This window comes from Rhinichthys klamathensis, unplaced genomic scaffold, assembly GCF_029890125.1.
Source record: "Rhinichthys klamathensis goyatoka isolate OS25496 unplaced genomic scaffold, OSU_Roscu_1.1 h1tg000172l_1, whole genome shotgun sequence".
In the NCBI taxonomy this organism is placed as follows: Eukaryota; Metazoa; Chordata; class Actinopteri; order Cypriniformes; family Leuciscidae; genus Rhinichthys; species Rhinichthys klamathensis.
Window position 1 is genome coordinate 736,747 of NW_026606702.1, and position 19,882 is coordinate 756,628.

The following is a 19,882-nucleotide window of genomic DNA, read 5'->3' on the forward strand; positions in this document are numbered from 1 at the left end:
TTGCCTTCCTCATTTGTGTCCTACAACATGGACAACGAAGCCGTCGCCGTGAAGGAAGCCACTCAAAAACAGAGAACATTACATGTGTAGTGTCTCGCAAAATCCTTCCAGCCAACCTCAGCATTTGCTGTTCACTTATAACAGAAAGAACCCTAATCGGGAGTCCAATCATTTTTGAGCAGACTTTAACCGAGCGTTCCAGACTATTTCTATTTTGGAGGCTTATAGAATGAAACCAGCAGACAATGGAGAATGTAATGAAACTTTCAATATAGGAGTAGTAGAACATAGTGAGCAAGTTCTTACTAACTCCAAATGAATTGAGCTTCCTTAAAAGGTACTGCCGCTGCTGGCATTTCCTCAGTATCTCCTCTGTATTAGAAGTAAATTTTAACAGATTGTCAAAAATTGTCCCAAGGTACTTGTACTCTTTGAGAATCTCTATAGGCTTTCTGTGAATAACAGTAGGTACTGCCATAGCCACCTGTCTCTGCTTATTAGAAAAGGTTACTACCATCTCTTTAGTCTTATTCAAGTTAAGCTCCGAACAGGAGATGTCACACCACTCAACAAATTCCTGAAGGGCTGGGCCATGATGCTGTGAAAGGCCTGAAAGCAGAGACAGTAAAACGGTATCATCGGCAAACTTAATCAGATGACAATTAGGTTGAGTGGATCTACAATCGTCGGTATACAGAATGAAGAGCAGAGGTGAAAGGACACATCCCTGGGGAAGTTGTAGCAATTCTTAGCTCAAATAAAGGGAATATGATTTTAATAACTGGTCATGAATATGTCCAGTAATCGCATACATAGATTAAAATTATCCGTAAAGGGAAAAAGTTGCCAACGGTCTATATGGACAACTGAATGCAACGAATTATAGTCAGTTCTCCATACAGGTAGGCAAAATTAGATCAATTGTATATATCAATAATCAATCACAACGAATTATAATTCACGAGTTTACATGTTAATGAAATCTGATGTAATATTATAATGCGTATTTGGCTTGCTGTCCGGGGGGAGGGCTCCGAGCTCAGAATTCGGCCCGACCCCAGAGTACTCCCCCCATAACCTTAGAGATCATAGGTAACTATGAGCGGACCCAGCCGAATGTGGGGTGAAGGGGTGGTGGTGGTGGGATGCTGAGAAATTAGAAATTGGATGATTACCTGAACATGCTCCTCCCGAACTTTGTTACATAAAACTTCATTTAAATATTAATATGTCAATTGTCTTGGATAGATCGATTCCAAGATAATCTTGCATGGGGTCAATTTATTATCGAATGATCTGCTTTGTCCAGCAAAACTGATCATCCTATCTTCATCAAACCTCATGAAAGTTATTATAGATGTTCAAGAGAAGTTATTCTCTGGCCATGAAAATTAACTTTCCTGTTCTATAAAAATACTATTTAAGTATTGACAAATTTGTAAAGCACGTAGCTTGACCGAACATTTAAGGGACCTCGTAATGTGAGCAGCAAACTGAGTCAATCAAATGAATATAATGTTTTTAATAAAGGAAAACGAATCGGTTACCTAACGTAACCTCGGTTCTCTCTAGATGAGGGAACGAGTATTGCGTAAGCTAGCTTACGCTGCGGGAAAGATTCATCTTTGCTGAGAGTTTGAAGCCAAAAAATTATTTCATAATTTGTATCCATTGACAACGCAGTTCCTCTGCGGCAGACCTTGAGCAGGCTAGCTAGCAGCTCATTGGTTCGCTCAGAGAGAACTGCTTAAGCCTATGGGAGAGCGGGGCTGAACCCGCTGCCAATGAGAAGCGCCCGCGCGCTCATTGCATCATGGCCCGCCAGAATGGGCGTGGCTATGGTGTATATAACAGTCTCTCCCAGGCTTATATGTTGATTTATTTCAGCGTGAAGCGAAACGCTAGTAGCGCAAGCACGGCCGGGAACGCAATACTCGTTCCCTCATCTAGAGAGAACCGAGGTTACGTTAGGTAACCGATTCGTTCTCTTACGAGAGGTTCTCTCGTATTGCGTAAGCTAGCTTACGCTGCGGGAACACCTGGTCAACGCCGTGCGCGCTATGAATCCACTCATGAATCCCGGGGTGATACCGGGGGATTTTTAACGTGGAGTGAATGTAATATGAGGCCGTCAGAGCGGGCACATGAAGTGTATACATAAGCATCTAAGGGGAGCACAAGGGGCGAACCGGTTGTGTGAGGGACTCCCAGTAATGCAGCTTCTTAGGGAGCTGATCGTTAGACAGCTAGTAATTTCGCCTGCAAGGCGGGAACTTCCAAGTTGTAAAATCTGACAAAAGTGGACGGGGAGGCCCATCCCGCGGCCACACAAATGTCATGAATGGAAATTTCACAGGACCATGCCCACGATGAGGCCATGCCTCTAGTGGAGTGCGCCCTGATGCCCAGAGGGCAGGACAGGCATTTAGATGCGTAAGCAGAGGCGATCGCGTCCACTATCCATCTAGACAGTGTCTGTTTAGAGGCGGCCAGACCTTTGGTGCGCCCCCCAAACGACACGAAAAGCTGCTCAGCGCGTCTGAACGCGGCAGCGCGCGTAGTGTACAATCTCAGAGCCCGCACCGGGCAGAGGAGATTGGCGTCGCACTCACTATCGGATGAAGGTAGAGCCGATAGGGAAATAATCTGAGCCCTGAACGGGGTACCAATCGCCTTCGGGACATAGCCATGCCTAGGTTTGAGAATGACGGCAGAATCATTCGGTCCAAACTCAAGACACGCGGCGCTGGATGAGAGCGCGTGAAGATCCCCCACGCGTTTTACTGAGGACAGAGCCGTCAGAAAAACGGTTTTGAGCGAGAGGTATTTTAGGTCCACAGACTCGAGCGGTTCGAACGGGGGTGCTTTCATAGCTTCGAGAACTATAGAAAGATCCCAGATAGGAACCGAAGGGGGGCGCGGAGGGTTCATCCTCTTAGCTCCCCTGAGGAAGCGGATGACTAACTCGTCTTTGCCCAGGGACTGAGCGCGTCGGGGTTCAGAGAACGCCGCGACGGCTGCCACGTAAACCTTGAGAGTGGAGGGGGACCTGCCCTTGTCCAGCATCTCTTGAAGGAAAACAAGCAAAGACGGCACCTCGCACGACCGTGGGTCCAGATGTTTGTCGGTGCACCATTTTGAGAACACAGACCATTTAGACGCATAGAGCCTTCTCGTGGAAGGTGCTCTAGCCTGTATGATAGTGTTTCTTACTCCCTCTGGCAAATCGACGAATAGTCGTTGATCACCCATGCATGTAGCGCCCAGCGCTGTGGATGGGGGTGCCAGATCGTGCCGCGAGCTTGAGAGAGGAGATCTGCTCTGACTGGGATGGGCCACGGGGCTGTCTGTGACAGCTGAGTGAGCTCCGGAACCCAATTCTGACTCTCCCAACGCGGGGCTATGAGGAGCACCGAGTGGCATGTGTCCCTGATCCTCTGAATTACCTGCGGTAGCAGAGCGATCGGAGGGAATGCATAGAGCGGGCGGCGAGGCCATTCCTGGGCTAGCAGATCCTCGCTCCTTGAAAAAAATATTGGGCAGTGAGCGTTCTCTTCTGACGCGAAGAGGTCCACTTCTGCTCTGCCGAATAGCCGCCACAGTATTTGGACCGTTTGTGTGTTCAGGGACCATTCTCCTGTGGAGATGAGGTTCCTGGACAGTATGTCTGGACCGTCGTTCAGATGGCCCGGCACATGCGTCGCTCTGAGCGAGAGCAGGCGGCTCTGAGACCAAACTAGAATGCGGTGTGTCAGTAGGAAGAGATTCCTGGATCTGACGCCGCCCTGACGGTTGAGATAGGAGACCACAGCCATGTTGTCCGAACGGATCAGGACGTGGTGTCCCCGAATGAGCGGGAGGAAGCGCGAGAGCGCGTTCTCGACCGCAAGCATTTCCAGACAGTTTATGTGTAAGGGGCTTTCCTGTGTCGACCAATGGCCGAAGGCCGGTGAGCCCTCGCAGACTGCACCCCAACCCGCGTTGGATGCATCTGTCGAGATGACTTTTCGGCGGGAAAAGGTCCCCATCGTGACGCCTTGCCGAAACCATTCTGCTACTGTCCATGGCTGCAGCGCCGTGAGACATGTCTGCGTAACCCTGATCAGCTGGCGGCCCGTGTTCCACGCGCGGTGGGGTACACGGCTTTTTAACCAGAGCTGAAGCGGGCGCATGTGCAGAAGGCCCAGCTGAAGCACAGCGGAGGCTGAGGCCATGTAACCCAGCATCCTCTGAAAAGTCTTCAGAGGTGTGCGGGTGCCCATCTGAAACGAGGCGGCTAGTCGCTGAACACTGCGCGCGCGCTGTGTGGACAGGCGAGCCGTCATCGTGACCGAGTTCAAATCTATTCCTTGAAAGGAAATCGATTGACTGGGTTGAAGGGAGCTCTTTGTCCAGTTGACAGAGAGGCCCAGCGTTTTCAGATGGTCGAGGAGAACTGCGCGGTGCGACAGAAGCTCCGTCTGTGATTGAGCCAAAATCAGCCAGTCGTCCAGATAATTCAATATGCGCACCCCCTGGCTCCGCAGGGGGGCGAGCGCCGTATCCATGCACTTCGTGAATGTACGGGGCGCCAGGGATAAGCCGAACGGGAGAACGGCGTATTGATAAACATGACCCTCGAAGGCGAAACGTAAGAATGGCCTGTGACGGGGATTTATCTGGATCTGAAAATAGGCGTCTTTCAGGTCTAGAGAGATGAACCAGTCCCCCTGGCGCACCTGCGCGAGGAGTTTCCTGATAGTGAGCATCTTGAACGGTCTCTTCATGAGCACTTTGTTCAAAAACCTGAGATCTAAAATCGGTCTGAGGCCGCAGTCTTTCTTGGGAACCAGAAAATAACGGCCGTAAAACCCCGACTCGGTCATAAATGGCGGGACTCTCTCTATGGCGCCCTTTTGCAACAGCGTCGCAATTTCTGAGCGGAGCGTGCCGGCGGCCAGCGGGCTGACAGTAGATTCGAGCCGAGCGCGCGCACGAGGCGGGCGGCGGCGAAACTGTAGCAGATAGCCGTTCTTTATAATGCTTAGCACCCACGGGGAAATGCCTGGAATGGCTTCCCACGCTTTGGAGCATGCGGCTAGTGGCCGAATGGCTATATCGCCCTGATTGCTGCACATAGCGGGCTGGACACAGTGTGTGGGCGCGCTTTGAATGTGTGTGGCAACGGGACTTGCACTCAGAGAGGAGTCTATGGGCCGTGAAACAGAGCGAGCAGAGAGGGGACACGCGCATGAGCTCGTGGGCGTGTTTATGTTCTCTGATACTAGAGCGGGCTGTGCCCGTTTCATGTGGGGGGGCTCTGAGAGAGACACGGGATATGTTATGCTTGTGTGTATGGGTGAACACATGATTGTGGGCACATTTTCTACACAACTGGCATATTTTCTCTTTTTGAGATTTCTCTGGGTAGCCGTAAAAACGGCTTTTTGTCGCTCGCAAGCGGGCTGGGACACCGGCTTATTTATGGCGGTCAACACTACAGCAGTCGGCGAAACAACGGGGACTGGCAGAGGGCGAAGCTTTGACGGCGGTCCGGCCGCAGCGGGAGAGCGCCGTCGTTTTCTTAACTTTGCTAGGCAGACTTCTGATGATCAGGCTTCAGCGTGATCTTGGGTCGCGGGCCCCGTGGGGGCGGCGGTCTGCGGCGGCTGTCAAAGCGAGAGCGAGGGCGGCCGCCCTGTCTGCGCTGGGCTGTTTGAGTCTGCGGAGGAGGGCGCTGTGGTGGAGCTCTGGCAGGAGGCTCGCGAGAGCGGCCTGCGGAAGAGCTAGCGCGGCGGGGCAGAAACAAATTCATGGCCTGAGTGGCTTTCTGGACCTCGGAAAAGCGATCGACGATTCCCGTGACAGCAGATCCAAAAAGGCCCGTCGGGGAGAGGGGCGCGTTAAGAAACGCGGCGCGCTCAGAATCTCCCATGTCGGCGAGCGTGAGCCATAAGTGTCTCTCGGATACACAAAGGCTGGCCATGCATCTCCCCAGAGCTTGTGCGGCGGCTTTAGTGGCGCGAAGGGCGAGGTCCGTAGCACTTCTCAGATCCGTGACAGCGGAGGGGGGGTTTCTACCGCTCTCGGCCCACTCACGGAGAATATCGCTCTGTAGCACTTGGAGGACAGACATAGAATGCAGCGCTGCGGCGGCCTGACCGGCGGCGGCATAGGCGCGAGCATGAAAGCTCGAGGTCGCTCTGCAAGCTTTCGAAGGAAGCGTGGGGGAAGAGCGCCATCTAGCAGAGGGCGGGCAGAGGTGTGCGGCGACCAAGTCCTCAACGGGCGGCATGGCTGAATAACCTTTTTCGGCGGCTCCGTCCACCGAGCGCAGCGAGGCGGATATATCGGAGCGGTTTCTAGCCGAGAGTGGGGCATTCCAGGACTTCGTCAGCTCTGTGTGAAGTTCAGGCAGGAATGGGGCGGCCCGGTTGCACGCGGGGGTCGAGCGCCGATGAAAAAAGCTGCCGTCCATCCGGTTCGGGGCCTGCTCGGGTGGAGGAGACCACTCGAGACCGAGGCGTTCGACGGCCTGTGAGAGGAGGCGCATTAGTTCTTCCTCTATTCCGGCGCGGATCCCCGCCAACTCTCTCGTGGATCCGAGAGATGACCATTCCTCACTGTCTGACGCGAGCAGTGAACAGGAATCCTTCTCCTCCGCGGCGTCATCGGAAGCGACAGAGCGGCCACTCGGCGGCAACTGTATGTCCGGCTGGGGCGGGGAGGGAGAGCGGGAAGCGGGAAGCGGCAGCGGCGGCCCGCATGGTTCCGCAGGGGGCTCCGGCGGCCTCTGGGCGCGGCGTTTCTTCTTCCGCGGCGAAGAGAGAGGCGGCGCGGAAGCGGATTTAGCCGCCAGAAGTCGTGCCCGCAGGGACGACAACGGCAGGCTCTCACAGAAGTCGCATCCTCCATCCGCGAGGGCGAGTTCTGCGTGCTCGAGTCCCAGGCAGAGAGCGCAAATGACATGGCGGTCTCCGTCCTCGAGAGGAGCGCGGCAAGAGCCGCAGGAAAAACGAGACATCTTTAAAAAGACGCTCGCGCTCTTTTAGATAATAGAGAAAAAGGATACAGTCGTCGGATGGCGCTAGCTTGCAGGGCGGCTGAAGGTGGCGAAGACGGCCGGCTTCTTCAGGGTCCGGGAGCTCGCTAGAGTGATGCCTTCTCGACGGCGACGGCTTTTCTCAGGACAGCAGAAGCGTGTAGCTCGCTGAAGATGAAATGAATCAACATATAAGCCTGGGAGAGACTGTTATATACACCATAGCCACGCCCATTCTGGCGGGCCATGATGCAATGAGCGCGCGGGCGCTTCTCATTGGCAGCGGGTTCAGCCCCGCTCTCCCATAGGCTTAAGCAGTTCTCTCTGAGCGAACCAATGAGCTGCTAGCTAGCCTGCTCAAGGTCTGCCACAGAGGAACTGCGTTGTCAATGGATACAAATTATGAAATAATTTTTTGGCTTCAAACTCTCAGCAAAGATGAATCTTTCCTGCAGCGCAAGCTAGCTTACGCAATACGAGAGAACCTCTCGTAAGAGAACTACGTATACAGGTGAACTAAAGTTACACGGAATACATGTATATACACATTAAAGCAACAAACAATGAAAGAAAATGAAAGACAAAAGAATTAGAAAGTGGTCAACAGTATGGCAAAATCACAGAAACAGGAACCTTGAGATAGAGAGACACCAAGATATCGAATCGTAAACGCATTAAAGCTCGATAAAACCATCCGCTCTCTCCTCTCCAGCACCCCTGCTCTGTCTGTCCCCACTGCCGACCCACAGCCTGGGACCTTCCAGCCTCTCTGTTGTTTTTCTGAAATCTCTAAACAACAATTTGAGGACATCATCGGCAGGATGAAAGCTTCCACCTGCATGCTGGATCCTTTTCCTACAGCCATGGTGAAAACACACATCAGCTCTCTTAGTCCCTTAATAACCAAAGTCATCAACCATTCTTTATGCACTGGTCATGTTCCATCTGCTCTAAAAACTGCTGTCATCAAACCCCTTCTAAAAAAAACCACTTTAGACCCTGAAGTTCTTGCTAACTACAGGCCTATTTCCAACCTTCCATTCCTGTCCAAAGTTCTAGAAAAAGTTGTTGCTGCCCATCTTCAGGATCATCTAAATTCAAATTTCCTTTTTGAAAAATTTCAGTCCGGTTTCCGTTCTGCTCACAGTTCCGAAACAGCCCTGATCAGGGTCACAAATGACCTGTTGATGGCGGCTGACACCGGCACACCATCGCTTCTCATCCTACTGGATCTATCTGCAGCTTTTGATACGGTTGATCACAATATCCTCCTTCAGCGCCTCCATCATACTATTCGACTCTCTGACACTGCTTTGAGCTGGTTCCAGTCCTACCTGTCTGGAAGAACAGATTATGTTTCCTTGGGAGGTGTAAAGTCTCAGACGCATACAGTCACTTGCGGTGTTCCTCAAGGGTCGATTCTCGGGCCGATTTTGTTCACCATCTATACTCTGCCCCTTGACCACATCATCGACAGGCATGGAATATCATTTCATTGCTATGCCGATGACACTCAGTTATATATAAAAAACAACCTCATCCCATCTACAGCCACTCTGGCATCATTGAGCTCCTGCCTTGAGGAGATTGAGGCATGGATGAAGGCAAACTTTCTACAGCTAAATAGCTCCAAAACAGAAGCTATTTTAGTTGGTACACCACATCAGGTCCAGTCATCACCCATAACCCACATTACCTTCTCTGGTCAAAGCATTCCACTATCATCGACAGTCACAAACCTGGGCGTAAGATTTGATGCTCAACTCACATTTGACGCCCACATAAAACATCTGTGCAAAACCTCCTTCTATCACCTCAGGAACATTGCTAAACTCCGTCCCACACTTGGTCTGTCAGATGCTGAAAAACTTGTCTATGCTTTTGTATCCTCGAGGCTGGACTACAGCAACTCTCTCCTCTTTGAGATTCCTGGCAAAAGCCTTCAAAAATTACAATACATTCAGAACAGTACTGCAAGGATCCTAATGAGGAAAGAAAATATGACCATATCACTCCCATCCTTCACTCTCTTCACTGGCTTCCTGTCTCATACAGGATTAACTATAAAATCATCCTACTCACCCATCAATGCATCCACGGCAACGCACCCCCCTACTTAAAGGAACTACTCACAAAGCAAAACTCTTCACGCAATCTCCGCTCTGGAAACAAGGCCCTTCTCCAACCACCTAGAACTAAGCTCCGTACTATGGGGGATCGAGCCTTCTGCTCAGCGGCACCGCGTCTTTGGAATTCCCTTCCAGAAAACCTAAGGGCTCCTCAAGCCATAGACTCTTTTAAGAAAGGACTAAAAACCTTACTTTTTAAGCAAACATTTTTTACTTTTTGCTAACTTTTTAATTTTTCTTCCCGGTTTTTATCTTTGTTTATACTCTGTAGCACTTTGGGATTGCTTTTAACTATGAAAAGTGCTTTTTAAAAAAATTATTATTATTATATTATTATTAAAATGAATAATTGCATATATGGTTCTCTTATGTTGCTGAACAAGGCTGCGTGAGTCAGCGTCCTCGTGGGTCCGTGGTTCTTCCGGTGTTCTTCCGGAAATGAACAAAGTAGAATACGAAACGGGAAACAAAAGAAAAACTAAACTAACGGACTGACGAGAAGATCTTGAAGAGCGTCCAAGAGATGAAGAAGGAAGAGATGAAGAGCACTGAAGACAAGGAGGAACTGGCATTCCATCCTTTTAAGGAAACCGGAGTCCACACCTCTTTGGAGTGAACTGGCCAATAGTCATTCGGCAAACCGTTAGCGGGAAAGTATTCTTTTGTCTTGTCAGGACAACTCATCTGCATAGTTTATGACATTGCTAAAAGATTGCTTTTTTAACCAGAAAGCTGTTGTGCATAGAATAATACATTTTACTGTAATTTCCTGTATCTGGTTAACTCGGTGAGACTAAGCGGATTACAACGGTACCAAATAAAACATGAAAAAGAATAGGAATTACAAAGATACAGCTTAATGCATAATTACAAGCACTTATAGTCCATTTAATACTACGATAAAATCATAGATACCCCAATAGGACGTGGCCAACATAAAAACATATCAAATATATCAAATTTATCTTAGTAATGTCTTTATATGAGGAAGTTTCATGAAAGGTCCGTGTATGTGTGTGTGTGTGTGTGTGTGTTTTGGAGTGAGTTCTTCTTGGCCACCTGGCATTACTCTGAGGAGATACTGATCTCTTTGAGGCTCGGGCGAGCTCTATTTTATTAGTGTTTGTGTAAACACTCATGCCTAAACTAAACTAAATTAAACTAAACTAAACTAAACTAACTTAAACTATTGGTCAAAAAATCAATTATCCAGAAAATCATTTGGTCCTCCAGATGAAAACGACTGAAAAGTTTCTTAGCAGCAAACAAAAATCTGGCTGTGGTATAAGGAGACTCCAGATGCTTATGAACAAGGTCTGTGATAAACACCTTTGCATCATCGACCCCTCTGCCTGTGCGATAGGCAAACTGAAGTGGATCCAACTGTGAGTCAGTTACTTTAGTGATATCGTTTTTAATCATCCTCTCCATTGCCTTTATCACAAGAGAGATGAGTGCAATAGGCCTCAGATCGTTTAAGGATTTTATGGAACTCTTTTTATCGGAATAACTTTGGAATGTTTCCAGTTGAGGGACTACACCACTGGCCATTTCTGAAACAAAGTCTGAACCCCCCGCCCCATATAATAAAATATAATTTATTGTTACTACTGTAAATCTATATTAAATTATTATGGGATCTCCATCAATGCTTTCAGAACATTTACTTTTTTAAATAATGTTGTTTCTGAATTTTTTTAATATATTTTTATATTAACATATTTAATGACAGTATAGGCATGTATTTGTTGAACAAAAAAGTATTTTATTTATCAAAATAAACAGAAAATAGTACAAACTTTGCAAAAGTGATTGTTTTGGACAAGTATTAAAGGTTGTATCAGCGATTTCAGGCCCAAACATAAATGATCACATTCATCTAATCTTTCCTAATGATCCGCTAGCTGCCCGCCCCATAAGCAGGCTGTCAAAAAAACGCGTCTCTGTAGGCAGCCTAGGCTCTGAGATCTGCACACAAAAACAAATGGGTACAACCACCACTCAAAACCAAAATAAACAGTGTTCCAACCAATCACCGACAGGGGCGGGTTTTGTTTTATTTTTGCGCTCGTGCACGGCGCCTGCACACGAAGTCAGAGCTGAAGAAGAAGCCAGCGCGTCTATCAACGGACCAGATACAGTGAACATGGAAGAGGCAATCCCCAAGAAGAAAAGGAGGATTAGGGCGAGGGAAAACCGTCGTTATTCGTTAAAGGGGTCATATAATACCATTTTTGTACAAGCTAATATGATTCTTTAGGGTCTAAATTAAAAGTTTGTAATATACTTTAATTTAAAATTCTCATTAGTATTGTAAGAAAACACTTATTTTACCTGGTCAAAAACAGCTGTTTTCAGCACGCCGTTTCAGTGCATATGCCTTTAAATGATAATGAGCTTTGCTCACCCCGCCCCTCTGTGCTGTGCATACACCATTTGTAACTCAATAACACAATAACCATAACGCGTTGTTCAGTATAAATGTGGGATTATGAATTATATTGAGAACGTCATACATAGAAAACATGCCGTAATGTACCCTGAGTGTAAACCTTAGACGCATTCATTGTGAAGCGTGCAGCTAGCGATTTGCAAAGATTAATATATTAATATAAAGTTTAATAAAACGTTACACTCACTTCCGTTCTTCTGGAGATTCAGCAGGAACACGAATAGCTGGTACCGATCCTTTTTTCATGAGCAGCTTCTCAGCAAATCCAACTTTATACTGATCCTCGTTTATAAAGCAGTCTGGTGTGTGAAATGATTCGCGCAAACATGAGAGCATTGACGTTGCTCGTGGGGAATATTCCCTTCGAAAACAAACACAGCCACTGTGTCTTCAGCGGTTTGGATTTAGGAACATTAAAATGACTGCTGTGTTCGTTATTACACCCAAGAACAGAACACCACAATCGCTTAGACGCCATTCTGCTCATAGACAGTGCTCCAGCATTTCAACAATGACCGCGCCGGTCCGCGCCGCGCAGACTGACAGCTCCCTCATGAGCGAGGGCGGGTCTGTGTTGAAACGCTCCTGTCAATCAACAATCGTGGGAGGGGCGTGCGAGCTTGTGACGTCACAGGCTCGAACGGCTCGATTTGAGGCAGGGGAAAACATATAAGGAGATTAAAACAAAACCACTGGATGGATTTTTATCATTATATGATAAATGATCATTATATCATTATATGAAATATGATATATGAACACACATTTCAGTACAATCACCTTGTAAAAGTGCATGTACCATTATATGACCCCTTTAAAGAAACGAATAATAATTGGGAAGGCTTTTGAACGGTGGAGAGAGCTTAAAGATTTGAAAATTTTTAAATCGTACAGAACTGTACAAGTTAAATAAATGATAATAGGCAACGTTATGACAACTTGATTGTAACCATTTATATAAAAAAAAAACTATTCTGTTAGCTGGGAGAAAAGCTGGAAGCTAGATATGTAGTTGATAACATGATGTTCATGCATTCAAAGTAAAAAAAAGTAAAAACATTTTCTGCAGTAGCCTATTTTAGAATACACAATATTAAAAGTGCAAGTAACAGATATAAAATTATGTTAGAAAAACAACTATAATGACTTACCCAGCAGAATAAGCCATCATTGAGGTAGAACGTCAATCTGAATATCGTTTGTTTGTCGCTTTAAGAAATGCGCGTGCATGATCTTTTTTTTCATGATGCACGAAACGGGAGGGAGGGGCGAGCTAACTTGGTTTGTTTGGGATCTCGCTTCAAACACAAACAGAAGTGACGTCACCCACAATCGCTGATACAACCTTTAACTTAAGACATTAGCTATTAAAAACGTATTTTTTTAGCTTAAGTATTTGTATCAATAATTTGTGTGCCTTTTGACCCATGCTGGTGAGCCTTTTACCCCCATGTGATGGGTAAAAGACCCCCATAGCCACCTCATAAATTTATAAAAAATTTAAACAAAATGAATCACTTTAGGGTTTATTTTCACACAAAATCTGTTGCTCCATAAATGTTCAATACAAACTTTTTTTTGCAATCACACACTATGGGAGCAGTGAAAAGCAAAAAGGTTTGCCTTTAGTCCTGTACCCTAAATTTTAAACTGTGCAAGATACAACCAGTGATACAGTAAGTGCTACCATTTAAAAATGCTTAGTTATTCATTTTCATCGGGTTCACCCTAAACGCTTGGCGTTTTGATTTCATTAAACTTAGGGTTCAGCCTATTTTCAAAGGGTAGTTTATGCTGCTTTTTGCATAGCCAACTTCTGGGTCAACTATTAAACTAGTTAACAAGTAAACTAAACAGCTGCTACCCCATTTACACAACCAGTGACTTGAAGGAATGCCCTGAACTCAGGAATGTCATCTGACCCTGTTACATGAACAAAAGTAAAATAAAAGGAGACGCACCACTGTCATTTATATAGATCAGTGGGAGATACACACACATTTACGATTAAACACCACATTGACTGAGATTTTATAGGAAAGGCACAGTAGCAGATAAAGTATGAAAACAACCCACAAATGAAATACACATATCACCAAAATAAACACAACCAGAAACATTGCAATTATTTTAAAAAGCACTACCCCAAATGGATGTCCTTAAAATGGAGCTGCCACCGTAGTATTTAAAAAATCTGGCTCATACACAGCTGTTATTTCTCCAGATGTGTGCCTTTAGTTTCCTGTTCCTCTGGTTGACATTTACTGGCTTCCAGATCTTTCGATTTGTTCTCTGGGCGTCTCATTTTTTCATTCATCATTTTGTGCACGTTCTCCAGTTGTGTGTGTTTCCCCTGAAGCTGATTCTGTTTCTTTTCAACCTCTCTGACTGTTTGCATCAGTTTGGCATTAATGTCCTTAAGACGTCTGTCTTTGTCTTGAAGTTCTTCATCAAGTCTGTCTTTCTCTTTCTCCAGATCTTTAATCTTTCCATCTCTTTCTTCTAGAAGAGATTTTGTTTCTTCAAGACATTTGGATTTTTCATTAAACTCTGAGAGAAGCATAAACACAATCCCAGATGTTAGATCAAAAAGGTTATTCCCTTAAACACCCATTTGTTTTTAATTAATGTTTTTGATAAAATTTTCAAATGTAAAATATCGATCAAATTTCTTACCTGAAATCCTCAACTGTTCTTTCTTCTCCAGCATTTCCTGCTGTCTCATTTGCTCCTGTCTCAGTGTCTGTAGTTGTTGTTTACTGGTTTCCATCTCTTTGATTGTGCTCTCCAGCAGTTTCTCTTTCTCGCTGATCTGTTTGCTCATATCCTCCAGTTGTGTGTCTTTCTCCTCAAGCTGATTCTGTTTCTCTTCAATGTATTTGGTTATTTGTAGCAGTTGTTTTTCTATTTGTTGCATCTGTGATTCTTTCATATCAAGGTCTTTTTTATTTTCTAGGAGACCAGATTTTTCTCTGATTGTTTCTAATTGTTGTAAGACTCTTTCCAAGTCAGTCTTGGATGCCTTTAACTGTAGTTCAGTTTGTTCCAGTTTTTTCCCTTGATTTTTGAAAACCTTGAATATCGTTTGGTGAATTACCTTCACATAATTCACTTCAAGCTCTGAAAAAGGAAATCACATAATGATGTCTAAATTTATTTATACCCGATGGTATTTAATATCTCCCTGATACATAGCTTATTATTAAATGTATGTGACGCAGTTTTAGGCAATGTCAATGTTTAGGCCAGAGTGTGTTGTGCACACCTTGTAGAGAGAAGGGTGCGTGTTTATTTTTACCATGCTTTCTCCAGTTTTGTGGTTAGCCAGGGAGGTAAGCTTATATTGTTTATTTTCATGTTCTTTATGTGCAGTAAAGAGGTGTAACCATAGTTAGCTGGCTAATTTTTGTTTGTTTTTTTGTTTTGGCCTTTCCCTCTCCAGAAGCTTTTCCATTTTGTCTCCTAAGTTATGTTTAAATAAACATATTCTTTAATTGTACTCGGTAACACTTTAGAATACTGTATCTTACTTACTGCATAACTAATAAGGAATTATTGAAGAACTAGTAGGTAATTCTTCATTAACTACTTCTTCACTGCTGTTAACTACTAAGGAAGATGTGTTAACTAATCAGTATGTAATAGAATTTTATGATTGTGTTAAGTTACAGTTAGTTAATCAATAACTAATGAATTCTGGCATACCTCCTGAAGAACTACCATTAATTATCTACTAATTAAGGTTCAAGAAAAATAACTAAGTAGTAACTAATGAACAGTCATACAAAACTAACCTCAGATTAGTTTTTATATTTTATATACAGTACTGTGTGTGTCTGTTTTCCTCAGCATATAATGCCATTGAGTAAATTCATGTATTTTAGGCAACAACTGAGGGGAACTGAAAATATAGGGAACTTATTAGTAATTAATAAATAATTATTAGATAATTCTCCAGGAATTATTTATAATCTGGAACAGTATTCTAAAGTGAAAATACAGGGAACCCATTAGTAATTAATAAAGAATTATCAAATAATTATCCAGGAATTAGGCTACTTATAACCTGAAACAGTGTTCAAAAGTGAAAATATAGGGAATTTATTAGTAATTAATAAATAATTATTAGATAATTCTTCAGGAATTACTTAGAACCTGGAACAGTATTCTAAAGTGAAAATATAGGGAACCCATTAGTAATTAATAAAGAATTATCAAATAACTATCCAGGAATTAGGCAACTGATAACCTGAAACGGTGTTCTAAAGTGAAAATATAGGGAACTTATTAGTAATTAATAAAGAATTATTAGATAATTCTTCAGGAATTACTTATAACCTGAAACAGTATTCTAAAGTGAAAATATAGGGAACCCATTAGTAATTAATAAAGAATTACCACATACTTCTGACTCAAATAAAACTTACTGTTAAAAAAACACTATTAACGTAATCACCTTGTAAAATACACGACAATGACTCGTTTAAGCTACATGATATTTTCCTTTATTTCAGATGATATTTTGTTTTAACATGTATACTGCCTACATTTAAACTTGTTTAACAAACATTTATAATCAAAAGTTAAACCTTTAAAAGTAATTCAAGTAATCAACTGTTCTCGCGTCTCCACCGTAGTGTTGCTGGATCTCTTGCGGGAGCTGGGCTCGTGTTCGGCGGGGAAACTGCTTAACTTCAGACCGCCGCCCTGCGTTTCACTGCCCATAAACAAACAGTGCACAGCTCTAAGAACATATTTAACATCTGATGTAAATAGATTTACTATATTTATGAATAAAATAATTTGTTTTATGCAAGGGATCAGGCGTTTCCATCACGCAAAAAAGACAGACTCAGCTAGGTAGGCTTACTGACATCGCGTCCTTGTATGTTGCCTTGCATAAAATAAAATGATTTACAGCACAGTAATGATTTTATAGATTAAATAAAACGTACACAAACCTGTATTTCGCAGAAGAAATGCACCAAATCGGCGGCGCTGAGAACTCTCCAGAAGAGGATGCAAATGCCCGCGCTCTTGCATCACCAAATCACTGTAAAATGTAGGCTACCGTGATATTGCCGGAACTTGAATGGTGCAAAATAAGTTTAAAATGTATAAGAACTAAGTATAATAATATGCTTTTTACTTTTTAAGTACTTTAAAAATTAATTACCTTTGTACTTTTACTAAGGTAATTTTGAAAATGGCCTAATTATAATTGTACTGGAGTAATATTTTATTGGGGTATCTTTACTTTTACTCAAGTACTTGATTTGTGTACTTCCACCACTACAATGCTAAAAAAAACTGGATTATTGTAGTGACTACTGTGTATGACTGTTCATTACTAGTTACTTCATAGTTATTTTTCTTGAACCTTAATTAGTAGATAATTAATGGTAGTTCTTCAGGAGGTATGACAGAATTCAGTAGTTATTGATTAACTAACTGTTACTTAACACAATCATAAAATTCTATTACATACTGATTAGTTAACACATCTTCCTTAGTAGTTAACAGCAGTGAAGAAGTAGTTAATGAAGAATTACCTACTAGTTCTTCAATAATTCCTTATTAGTTATGCAGTGAGTAAGATACAGTATTCTAAAGTGTTACCTTGTACTCCTTGCCTGGGGGTTTTATACATACAAGTTTCAGTGTGGGAGATGAGACTCCGGGTACATAGTCTGCGGGGTTGAGGTGTTCTATGCTCTAAACCCGAATTTCTTTTTAATTTCTTTGAGAGCTGTGGTGGAGCAGCACTGTCAGACCTTGTAACACTACCTAACGTGTCAGTCCTGATTTTTAACATACAAACATAGTGAACTTTAACAACACTCACCTGTCATTAAAACAGATTCCTCCATTTTCATTCTCTGATTCTCCCCCCATGTTCTGTTTGACTGTGGAAGTAAAGAAAAAGATTCTCAAGAATCCATTATGTTTCTACAGTTACGGATGGAATCAGTAAACAAAAATGTCTTTATTAAAACTATGACTTCTGATTAGAACTGATTCCGTATTGCTTTTTGTACTTTAGACAATCATGTCAAACAATCATGTCTGTATATCTGTTTGCATCCATTTTCTTATTAGATCATTTATGACCTGATTTACACTTGCTTACAATATAAAGTGTATGTTTATTCTGGGCACATACAATTCAATTAAAAATCTAAATTATGGACAGCAAAACAGCTGCTTATAATGAATCCTGCTGAGGTGGGGTTTAGGGTGTGCAGGGATTTAGGATCCCTGTGCATACATTTTAAAATCAAACCTAGGAAGCAATAAAAAAACTGTAATGCATTAAAGCAATTACATTACGTTAATGGATAATGTAAAGTAGTTCTTAAGTCGACTTACCTCATGAAGTGTCAGATGAACTTGTCTACCTTGAATCTTTGATGGCTGATTTACAGGTTGGCCATCAGAATCCTCCCTTGCTGAGGGAACAAGACACAATTTAAAGCATTAGCATGTGTTTTATTGGGTTTGGTTAAGATTAGATTAATTTCTCCCTGGTAGGAGACTGTTGAGGACATTGAGCTGATGTAGAGGGAAGTTATGGGATGCTCGCCTTCTAATCCTATTGTTATTTCCTCTGTTCTGTCTTCACTGATGACCTGACACAGGTAAACCCCTATGTCTGATTCTCTGAACTCTCTGAGGTTCAAGGAAACATTTCCTCTGTTCAGCTCTTTAGTGGACAGACCTGTTCTGCCATCGTAGCTCCTTCCTTCTATCACCTCTCTGTTCTTATAGAGACAAGCACAGCCTGTCTCCTTAAACCACCTGATCTCCATGTCAACAGCGCTGATTTCAGGTGACAGATGACACGGTACGGTGACATCAGACCCCAGTTTGACCTCAGCACTCTGAGATTCATTAGGGACAATAAGATGAAACTCGTCTGTGAAGGAAGAGAGAAACACATGGAATGTACATGACCTAAATTATGCTATATTTTGTGTGTTAATGAAATATTATCATGTGACAGAATTTTAAGCCTTACTGCTGCTTGCAGATGCCATTATTCTCTCCTAAATATAGGGAGACAAAAAACTGTTAAAGAAATAAAATAAATCCATCTAACCACCAATCACAGCATCACAAAAAATGACTTCATATTTCAATATTATCTTTACTGGCATTTGCTTAATTAATCATATACCTATGGTAATAATCTGCTTATGACTAGTTTTCTACTTATTGTCTTTAAGTATTGAAATGTACGTCATTGTCACAGTAACACAACAAGTCTTATTATTGTTAACAGAAGAATTTTTGTTTCATGAATCATCTGGACAGAATTTTAGGATGTCGCATAGTGCTAAAAGAAGATCTATTTTTAAAGACTTTACCATTCGTTCACATTTTAAAGTGTGCAACAGACCCACCAGGGCTTGTTACTTTACCTTTTCTGTTGAAATATCTCAAGTCTCATTAGAAGAATGTGCAGAGGACCCGAAGCTCTCACAAGTTTTCTCAAGAAAAACTGCGAGTTATGAGATCTGTATGTGATTTTTTTGTAATTGTTCAGAGTAGTCTTCGCCTTTCCTGCTGTTGACTGTGAAACCTGTCACACTAGTTAAGCATTCAAATCTCTTTCACTTTTACTGCAAGTACACTTACTTTCACTTGCACACTCAGAATATAAAACAGCACTTAGCTTCTGCTGTTTAAATCCTCACATTCATTGGACATTCACTTTTTCCCTGTTTTTTTTTCAGGTTATTTGGATGGCCTTCATCAGAATGAAAGGGGTTTTGTTAGCCAACTCAAAATTAATTTGGATGCCTGTTTTGATATGTTGCTTAATCTTCAGTATATGCTTGCCTTGTTGGGTAGTTTTACGTTTCAGAAACTGTTTTGTGGATTGAACTTGAAAAACTTTCAGTTTAGCTAATTCTATGCATGACTTCTATACATTCAACATCCATGCTCTATCTCTCCACTCTGCACAACCCAAAAAATAAGGTATTTGTCAACTGATTAGGCCCATGAGATTTGTCATAACCTAAAAATGTGAACATTGCCAAAAATGCAGCAAAGCACATTCCTGTCATTGCTTTTGAAACACCAGGAACAAAGTAAAAGGAAAAAACTACAGTGAAATTCATCTATCTGAAATTATGTTTAAATTTGGACCTGTCATACACATTTCTCGTCCTTTTCCTGCATGGCATCTGTTCCATTGATTTCAGAGTGTTTTTAGTGTCACTGTCTCTAACTCTTTTGCGACCTCAAATTGTTACAATTCAGAAAGGATGATTA

At 43.1% G+C, this 19,882-nt stretch overlaps 2 protein-coding genes across 2 annotated transcripts; both read right to left on the reverse strand.

The window, feature by feature from the left end:
• Positions 1-13,181: 13,181 nt before the first annotated feature.
• LOC130091927 (interaptin) lies at positions 13,182-18,055 on the reverse strand. The gene is made up of 4 exons (XM_056260085.1): positions 17,972-18,055; positions 17,448-17,508; positions 14,279-14,722; positions 13,182-14,152 (listed from the first exon to the last, which is right to left on the reverse strand). Exons 2-4 carry the CDS (start codon positions 17,476-17,478, stop codon positions 13,815-13,817), a joined length of 813 nt encoding a protein of 270 aa, XP_056116060.1. The 5' UTR covers positions 17,479-17,508; positions 17,972-18,055; the 3' UTR covers positions 13,182-13,814.
• A 60-nt stretch (positions 18,056-18,115) lies between these two features.
• On the reverse strand, positions 18,116-19,176 carry LOC130091939 (butyrophilin subfamily 1 member A1). The gene is made up of 4 exons (XM_056260102.1): positions 19,024-19,176; positions 18,621-18,648; positions 18,186-18,518; positions 18,116-18,126 (listed from the first exon to the last, which is right to left on the reverse strand). The coding sequence occupies exons 2-4, from the start codon at positions 18,637-18,639 to the stop codon at positions 18,116-18,118; spliced, it is 363 nt and encodes a 120-aa protein (XP_056116077.1). The 5' UTR covers positions 18,640-18,648; positions 19,024-19,176.
• Positions 19,177-19,882: the final 706 nt, after the last annotated feature.

Bases quoted from the DNA above. Each gene is read 5' to 3' on its own strand.
- LOC130091927 (XM_056260085.1), bottom strand. From the start codon at position 17,478: ATGAAAATGGAGGAATCTGTTTTAATGACAG. The intron at 14,723-17,447 runs GTGAGTGTTGTT...TTCCTTTTTCAG, and splicing joins GGAATCTGTTTTAATGACAG to AGCTTGAAGTGAATTATGTG. The intron at 14,153-14,278 runs GTAAGAAATTTG...TGCTTCTCTCAG, and splicing joins AGAACAGTTGAGGATTTCAG to AGTTTAATGAAAAATCCAAA.